The sequence below is a fragment of the Melanaphis sacchari genome, unplaced genomic scaffold (genome assembly GCF_002803265.2).
Source record: "Melanaphis sacchari strain LSU unplaced genomic scaffold, SCAv2.0 Contig1539_pilon_pilon, whole genome shotgun sequence".
NCBI lineage: Eukaryota > Metazoa > Arthropoda > Insecta > Hemiptera > Aphididae > Melanaphis > Melanaphis sacchari.
The window spans coordinates 21423-31435 of NW_020270677.1; the positions used below are offsets into that span (position 1 = coordinate 21423).

At 33.2% G+C, this 10013-nt stretch overlaps 1 protein-coding gene across 1 annotated transcript; it reads left to right on the forward strand.

Annotated features, from left to right (window-relative positions):
• The first annotated feature begins 5045 nt into the window (after positions 1 to 5045).
• LOC112592024 (tigger transposable element-derived protein 4-like) lies at positions 5046 to 6443 on the forward strand. The gene is made up of 3 exons (XM_025335988.1): positions 5046 to 5264; positions 5334 to 5667; positions 5920 to 6443. Exons 1-3 carry the CDS (start codon positions 5046 to 5048, stop codon positions 6441 to 6443), a joined length of 1077 nt encoding a protein of 358 aa, XP_025191773.1.
• The last annotated feature ends 3570 nt before the right edge of the window (positions 6444 to 10013 follow it).

Sequence of the window (10013 nt, forward strand, 5' to 3'; positions counted from 1 at the left end):
CGTGTCGTCTCGTCTCGCCTCGCCTTGCCTCGTACGCGCTCCGTTCGGTGTCGGTTAGTGATGAGATAAAATAGCAGTAGCAGTGATTTTTCACCAGTCATTTTAAAGTAGCAATCACAACCTGCTACTCCAGGATGAAAATAACAGTGACTGCCACGTTTTTACTTTTTAATAGTTGGTAACATTGGAAATATATTTTCTATTATTGCTACTTATTGTAACTGCTACTATTTTGTATTTTGAATTTTCTATAATATTATTATTTTAATCAACTGCTACTTTTGCATAAACGATAGACATAATTAGATAATAATGAAACTTCACTCGTTCACTCTTATCAGAATTAGTTATCAACAAATACCTAGTTATATCCATAGACATATAATATATAGACCGCGATGAAAGAGAGAGAGGTCTTAAGAAGACGTCACACTAAAACGCGTACGCGTACAACGGCCAAGAGAATGCGCTATTAAGTGTTTTTGCAATCCGCAAGCGCTCGGCGTTTAAACCACGCCCACTACTCGTGTCAGTGCCGTCCGATGACTGTGCTCGTTCGGGAGCGCCGTTTATTATTCTATGAACGTTCGTCCAAGACGTTACGCGACAATAATATAATTATATATAACTAAACCCGTAAATTCCAACGTAATATTTTAAATATCCGTGCCTACCCATGAACCTAACGATTATAATTTAAATCACTATTTACCTAATAAATGTATAGATAAATTTATAGATCATAAAATCTATAATGCAACATACCTTGAATTTTATTTTTTGCATTATTACTTACCAATTTAAATGCAATAACTATAGTATAAATTTATAATATAATTCGATAGTTCAGCTAAATATGGAATTTGCATATCGATTAAAAGACCACATTTTTTTACTTTGTAACCGAACTTATCTTCAAATTTTTTTATTGCTTCATCTTCTATATCCCTTCCGTACTGAACAGATCTATAAAATAGAAATACAATTATTCTTATTATTATTAATACACATTTTAAATATATGGTGCAGTATTTTAAATGTATACATAACATTGAACAAACTTGCTATTGAATGTTAAACATAACATAGAATACACCATGTTTTTGCAGCTATAGTCCGCTTCACGAAAACTGGCGGGTGGCCGCCGTCGTACCCTGGACCTCGCCCTGCCTGTAGACAGTGTTTCTCATTCTGTGCGACCACCTGTTGCGGTTCGGGCGGCAGCGCGTAACAATTGACTCTATTGTTGAATTTAAAATGTTAAGCTCTCCTGTTGACAACATTCCACGTTTATACGTTTTACAATGTATATACAGTATCTAGGGGAGGATTATGGAATTTATTGTTGTTTTTGCAGCTGCTTGTGGCATCGTGTTTTACAGTTTTCTGTGCATTATAGTGTGTTCAGTGTTGCTGTGTACACGTCGGCTGTCCGTTGAAATACGTATACATTACAAATATTCGTTTCAAAATCTACTTTTTTACATTTATTTTAAATTTGATATACATATATAAAAATGTCATTTAAAGACCACGATCTCCATAGCCAGAGTAAAAAAATAATTTATAATGTTTATTTATTTTTTAAAAAACTATCCGAATCAAATGAACTCTACTCCGATATTTTTAAAAAAACACAAGACGTTACTGCTGATGCTTGTGGAATATCGAAACGCTCCATTCAGCGAATATGCTCAGAAGTGAAGAAGACTGATGAATTACCTGAGGAGGGCCCTTCTTTTTCATCTCCACGGAAATGTTACATGAGGCAAAAACTTGTATCGGAGTTGGATGATTTCGATAGTGAGGTGGTTAGAAGGACCGTACATGAATTTTACGACACAGGTGAGTATCCTACATCACAATTAATACTTAATGCAGTCAAAAGCAAAATAAATTATTCGGGAAAAATAACATCTATTCAAAGACTATTAAAAAATTTAAAATTTTCATATAAAAAATGTAGAGACGGTCGTAAGTTTTTAATGGAGCGTAATGACATAGTGGCTCTTAGATGTAAATTTTTAAGAGAAATTTGTACAATGCGCAAAAATAAAGATTCTCGTCCGATTGTATATCTTGACGAAACATGGGTGAATCAAAATCATTCGCGGAGTGTCGCTTGGCAACATAATACAAACATGGTGGGTCCAAAAATCCCGACTGGAAAATGTGGGCGTCTTATCGTTGTTCATGCAGGGTGTGCTAAATACGGGTTCATTCCAAATTCAAAATTGGTTTTCCGGAGCAATACTGGCAATTCTACGGATTGTCACAGCCAAATGAATTCGGAATTATTTAAATCTTGGTTCACCCAAATGTTGAACAATCTTGAAGAACCGTCCGTCATCATAATGGACAATATATCATATCATTCAACCCTTATAGATAACTATCCAAAGAGCAATGCAAAAAAAAGCAGATGTACAGGAGTAGTTGACTAAAAAGAATATCAAATTTTCACCATTAGAGACGCTAGCAGAACATAAAATGAGAGTTAAAGCTTTAATACTAAATGAAAAAAAGTATGAATTGGATCAATTAGCATTAGAAATGGGCCATGAAGTAATTCGACTTCCTCCATATCATTGCCAATACAATCCAATTGAGCTGATATGGGCGCAAGTGAAAGGCCAGGTTGCAAAAAACAATAAAACTTTTAAAATGTGCGATATCGAACGATTAACTCACGAAGCATTAGATTCGGTCACCCAACATAATTTGGAAAAGTGTGTGAGACATGCAGAAGAACTTCAAGACAAGGATAATGAAAAAGAAATCATGAGAGATGCTGTATTAGAGCCAATCATTTTAACATTGTTACCAGATGACAGCGATTGGGATTACAGTGACGATGAAGAAAATGCTGAATAGGACTACCAATTTGTGTGTTTGTATAATTCTTTTGTATTTATATTTTATATATTTAAAAAAAAAAAATAATTATATATTTATAGTATAAAAATGATACTGTAAATTTTAGTAATAATTTAACCATAATTGTTAAAATAAATTTTAATACAAAATATTAATAAAAAAAAGTTATATATTTTTACTTGTATACTAATTATATTTTTTTTGTTTTTTAAGTTTTGATTTTGGTATGTTTTTGTTATATTGAATTGTGAGTCGGTATTCAAATATAATATAAAATTATAATTTGTATTTTTACTATTATTATTATAAATATTTGGGAATACTATAATACCAAAATTAATAAATGTTTGCGTTTTTTATATTATTTAATTTAATTATTAAAAAAATAATAATAATGAAATAGTTAATAATGCAATATTATTATAATTTAAAAAATAGTGTGTTTTATAAATAATACATTGTAGGTATTCAATGTTGTATTTCAAACAAATCGATTTTATGATAAACGCATAAAAAAAATGGAAAAAAGACAGATGTTTATTAGGCGTACATATTTGAAAAAGCGCGGAAAATTGTTTGATAACCACTGCAACAAATAGTCCGCTTGAATCGTGGCGATCACCCGCCAGTTTTCGTGAAGCGGACTATAGTAGGTATTACGACTCATTTTGCATACACGGCCAAAGTTACTAGCAGTGAGTCGGATTATCCTTTCTGTCTTCCATCTTTCACTTTCAGCTTGGTGTCTTGTAGCTTCTTCCACTGTAGTACGGTTAACGTCATATATAGTCCTTTAGAAACAAAATTATTGAATAAATCGAATAATAGATATCGTGTATTGATATTCAGTATTTTTATCATTGGTTGTATATAATGGGTATACTTACTTTAGAAACTGTTCCATATCATTAACAAATGATGGATCATCAACTTCTCTTATACCTGTAATAACGTACAAATTGTGCAATAAAAATATTATAGTTATAAATATATTAGGGGTACGATAATCGGACCGTTATTAGTTATAATCAGGGCTTGGGACTTTATGCATTTGCATATTTGTTCGGGAAATAAATAGAATAAATCTGATCCGGTACAAACTTATATTCTGGTGTTTGGAGTTAAAGTTTAAAAATTTATTGTGCATATGTTTGCATATTTTGGAATTTTTTTCTACAAATGCATATTTTTAAGATTTATTGATTTTTATTGCATATTTTAAAATATTTTTTGATTATTTATTCTTAAATCATATTTTTAGTAAATTAATAAATTTTATCTACATGATTTTGTCGGCAATAATACCGATAAAGCGATAATCAATAGCGTTATGAGGAACCCATTTTATTTATAGCTCTGAAGACAATATTATTTTTATTTAATCTGTTTTTTACATTTACAGTATTATTTTGTTTGACAGTACACAGTAATCGACGGACTACGATCGTTATCCTTCAATACATATGAAGGGCGACCTTTCAAAACGCACTATTGCCAAAATTCAAACTTTTCAGGAAAGAAAAAAAACTGTTTTTGGTATAAATTCTATGTGTGAGTTTACATTGATGATTTTTATCAATATATTATAAGAAAAGAAATAGCTTTGAATTGTCAAAATTCATCTTTATCAAGTTTTAAGTTAATTAATTAAGGTTTTAAATTTACCATTGCCAACACATAGTACGTTTTGGACTGAGTCGGGCAATAGTCCGTTTTGTAATACATAGAATCATTATTAATTCAAAACGCACTATACTAGATTTAATAAATATTATGAAAATTTTATTGTTTGAAAAATACAAGTACAGTAGAAACCGTTTATAATGACACCGGTTGTAATAACTAATAACATACTGGGTGTAATGACCTTAGATTGCAAGTCCCGGCAAATCTCCTATATTGTATGTACTAATTTGTATCGATTATAATATAGTGACTATACGGATGTTATGACAGTTATTTTTGGTTATATTGGAAAAATTTTTTATCTATAATGACTTTACTTAATTGAAGGTACGTACTATTACAATACCGATAATACCGATAATTTCATCGTTGTTTAGTAGTCAGTTTTATTTTATTTTATTTTATTGTCAGTGTACGGGTAATCGTCGTGCGGTTAAACGTGTTTTGTGTTCGTGTGTTAAATTGTATTGTGAAATTGTAAAATGAGCAAACGAAAGCAATTCACCATCGAAGAAAAGGCAAATATCATTTTTCGTTTAAAAATAGGTGAAAAAAATTCTGACATAGCTAATGAATTAGACGTAGGTCACTCTACAATTTCCAACACATGGAAAGTTCGAGACAAAATCGAACAAGAGTTTCAAAATGAAAAATTATCAGTTAAGAAACTCAGAAATGGTACACATACAGATTTAGATAATGTTTTATTACGATGGTTTAAAAATCAAAGAAATCTATGCATTTTAATTAATGGACCAATTCTTCGACAGAAAGCCAATGAGTTAGCTGAAGGCCTTGGTAAGCATAATTTTAATTGTTCTACTGGTTGGATTCAAAGATTTAGAGCGAGGCATATAATTGTGTTTTCAACAATAAACGGAGAATCGAATTCGGTCAATACTGAAATAACACAAAATTGGATCGAAAAAGTATGGCCTAAATTACGAGAAGGATACACAGATGACCAAATTTATAATGCAGATGAGACTGGACTTTTTTACAAAATGCTTCCTAACAGAACATTAAAATTTAAAGGAGAAAAATGTTCAGGTGGTAAAATGTCCAAAGAACGTCTGACTGTCTTAGTTTCAGCAAGTATGACTGGTAAATAAATGAAACTGATCAGAATTGGAAAATCCCGTAATCCACGATGTTTCAAAAACATCAATAGTGACTGTCTACCGGTAACATATGAATCTAACTCCAAAGCTTGGATGACTGCAGAATTATGGTCTAAAATTTTATTAAATTGGGATTTAGAGTTAGGAAGAAAAAAAGAAAAAATTTACTCTTAGTTGACAACTGTCAACATTGCGCTGTAGCATTACGCAATATTAAACTTGTATTTTTACCCAGTAATTGTACGTCTGTTCTTCAACCATATGATCAATAATATTGAAAACAAAATTGAAGCGAATATCAGCGTACTAGATGGTATATTAATGATTTTTAAAGCTTGGGAAAAAGTATCAGAGATTACAATACGAAATTGTTTTCGTCACGCTGGTATCAATAATACAATACCACAACAAACTGTGCAAGGAGAACAAGAAGAAGACATAAGTTTCCCAAACATAAATGAATATATTAACTTTGATAATGATGTGTTAACTTCAGAACCATTAAGTGATCAAGAAATTATTTCTTCATTGATTAACCAACCCGAAGAACCTGAGGAAGACGATAATAGTGAAGAAGCTGATACTCCTGATGGAGATTTATCTATTAATGCAGTGTTCAATGCAGTAAAGATGTTAGCAAATTATATGGCTCTGAATAACGTAAGTCCAAAGATAAATTTTGAAGAACTAGAAAAAACAATAGAGCGTGATTTCTATACTAACAAAGTTCAATCTAAAATAACAGATTTCTTTAAATAATAATTGAACTAATTAATTTAAACAAATATGTGTACACGTACATGATTAAATGTTTTTTACTTATTTTATACTTACTTTATTATTTTTTTCTACATAATACATTGCATAAATAAATACATAATAATAATATTAATATGTATTGAAGTTACAATTTTTTTTTCGTCATTTTGGTTATAATGACAACCGGTTATTATGACCTATTTTCTTTGGTCCCTTGGACGTCATTATAAACGGTTTCTACTGTATATTGTCTGTTATTAATATTAACTAGATACAAAAAAAAATATGAACAAACAAATTGTATTATTACAATTTTTTATTAGTAATGTATTATAACAATATTTTTTATAATTAAATGACAAAAACAAATTAACATCTTAAACCATAGTAACAAAATAAAACAATAAAATCAACTTTAATTTAAAATGGTATGTAGTATGTTGAGTACCTACCTATAAATTATTATTAGTTTTAGGTAGTGTAATACTAATAAAATAAAAAAAAAAAAACAGTGTAATACTTTATAACAACTTTTAGAAATAATAATTTTTTTTATAATTAAATAACAAACAAATTAAAATCTTAAACCATAGTAACAAAATAAAACCAACTTTAATATAAAATAGTAGGTGTATAATATATCTATACATTATAAGTTTAAGGTAAATTATCTTAAAAAGAATCTTTAGTATAAAGAGGAATCCCATTTTCATTTTCTAAAACATCTTCAGCATTAATTATTATGTCATTTGACTTAAAAATATCTTTGTAGAATTCTGAAGCATTTTCTGGAACTACAAAAAACCGCATTAAATTTTTAACATCTTTCTGCTTTTCAGGTTTTACGTGATTAATTTGTGGTAACTTCTCTAATGTATCAAAAATAGATAAATTAGCACCTCTTTTAAGGACTGGTGTTGTTAAAAGTGAGTTTTCGTCATAATTTGGTGAAATGCTTAATGTTTTTTTTTTCCTTTATTATATGAAAACATTTTTTGCTCAGTAGATTTAAATGTGTTTACTTTCATAATACTTTTCGCTAACTTTTTAAAGTCATACATAAAAAAATCTTTATTTAGTATATGAACTTTTGTAAATTGACTAAATGTATCATGGTATTCATCTAACCTAATCTAACATCCATTAAAAAAAAATGTATTAATATTGACTTAATAAGGTATTAAATAAAATAAACTTAAATTTGTAAAATTATTATAGATAGTTTTATAAACTTTTACAAATATTAGGTACTTACATCATTTTTAGGATGTTTGGCTGGCTGCCTAATACATTTTTTTTAGATAATAACCATGAAGTTACTTTTGCCTGTTATAATCATACATTTTATTTTAAAAATGATTTATAGTTTCCAATAAAAACGTATATTAGTTACCTGACTACTATCATCGTTCAATGAATAGTCCAGTCTTCTTGACACATTTTTAAAAGTTAAATCTTCTTGCTTTAATTAAATAAAATATTATATTATAAATATATGAGTATTACAATGTTGGCTAATGTCATTTAAAATGGTCAAAATAATTATATTTATTATGTCATACTGTACAGGTACGGTAGTTACTGACAATAAGTTGATGACAAACATTATTATATTCATAATAATATGTAATAATGAAAAAATACTTACACTTATAGTAGCAAGTACAAGTTTTTTGGAGCGACGATTCATTTTGAAAATCTTTTTATTTATTTAAAGGTATTTCAAAAACTAATAAATTATTTTTCATCAGTTTTTAGTATATAAAACGTATTAATAATACGTTATCAATGGACTTTTGGCGGTAAACAGCCAAATTCACAACACTTTGTTATCATAAAATGAAGTTAGAAATGGCTTTTTTTTTCATCGAATTGATAAAGTTATAAACATAAAATTAGAATTAATCGTATTTACAAATTTAATACTCAAATTTATTTAAACAAAGTAAAATCGAAATTAATTTTATGTTAAAATAATCAAAAATCAATGGCGCGTTTTGGAAAATAGAGAATTTATGTCCTATTTAATTAAAATGGGAAATAGTATGTTTTGCTTTGAGATTGGCAATAACGCGTTTTGGAATGATATATGGCAATGGGACGTTTTTACGTAACAACTAGTTGAGTCCTATATTTATATTATGGGCAATAGCACGTTATGGAACAAAGTGGCAATTGAACGTGTTGGAAACTAATAATATAGGCGATAGCACGTTTTGAAACAAATACCGATTTTAAGATCGATACCACTGAAAAAATAATCGTGATATCGAAAATACGATTCCAAATTCATATTCGCCAGCATATTTACCACAAGAATCGATATCTAACTTGATTTCGATAAAAATGCAATAGTGCGTTTTGGAATGTCGCCCTTTATATATCGTCAATCGTTGTCATGTTCGTATTTGTATTCGTTATTTTGTATTTATTAGTGCTCGTATTTGTCTCCGTACGCGTCCGCTTCAGGCCGGAGCGTTTGCCCGATCCGGGGGGCGACGGAAACGTCGTTCCACGGGCGTGAAAGCCTAGGTTTGCCCGTGGCGCGGGGTCACTCATCGGGTGGACGGCTTGCTGTCCCCTCGGGGAGAGGCTACCGCGCCGGTGTCGCACCCCTCAGAACCGCGGGTAACCGCGAGGACGATGTAATCACCTGGCGGGTGCCGGGTCGCCTTGACCAGCTGTGAGGGTCCTGGCGAGCCGTCCCCGAGAGGCGATGGCCTGAGTCGCGTCTAGGCGTGGCCGGGTGGACCGACACTAGGGAATTTGTGGTTTCGATGCGGGCGCTGGTGGAAGGGCGCCCGTACCGACGGATCGGGGCTTCCTCGTAGCGGTAGATGTAAACGGCGCTGCCTCCGGGCAGCGACGGCTAACACCGATCTAACTACAACTGTCGGCCCCACCCAGAGAGGTGGCGGCTATGCGTCCGCAGCGGTGGCTGCTGACGGTAAACTAATGGTATATATGCTAGTCTCAATGGCAGCAGGCTCCGGTGTCAGCCGGGGTGGAATTTGACCGTGGTAGACTTGGAAGCGGCAAACGGAGGTGGACGATCCGGACGCGGTAGCTTAGGCTATCGCGACGGACGCCGACTCGGGAGGCATAAGGCGTCTAGGCGAACCTGCTCCCACGTGACCTTCTGCGGGTTGCGAGGGTGCGGCTCGTGAATCGCGCAGTTGGGGAGTCGCCCGGCGACGTGTCCAAGGGGCACGGCGTCGGGTCTTTCTCTTCAACGGCGCCCGTACATCGCGCTACGATGGTTCTCGCGGGGACCGAACTTGTCCGGCCCGCCGGGAAGAACCGTACCGTTGCGAGATGCTGGCGCCCCGGACCCCCCGGGACACGACTCGCGGGGGACCCGTGCGCGACCGCGGTTGCGCCACCGCGCTAGCGAAAGGTTGTTGCGGAGGGCACGGGAGGAACCGGAGCCCAAGGTGACCCGGGGGTCTGAGGACCCCCGTCGCCCACGAATGGGCGGAGACGAGCTGACAGACTAAATCGGCGTGACGAGGGCACGACCGAGGGCGGCCCTGGACTTAGCAACCTGGGGACCGATAGAAACGACCTCCG

Bases quoted from the DNA above. Each gene is read 5' to 3' on its own strand.
- LOC112592024 (XM_025335988.1), top strand. From the start codon at position 5,046: ATGAGCAAACGAAAGCAATTCACCATCGAAGAAAAGGCAAATATCATT. The intron at 5,265-5,333 runs GTTTTATTACGA...ATTCTTCGACAG, and splicing joins CACATACAGATTTAGATAAT to AAAGCCAATGAGTTAGCTGA. The intron at 5,668-5,919 runs GTAAATAAATGA...ATTTTTACCCAG, and splicing joins AGTTTCAGCAAGTATGACTG to TAATTGTACGTCTGTTCTTC.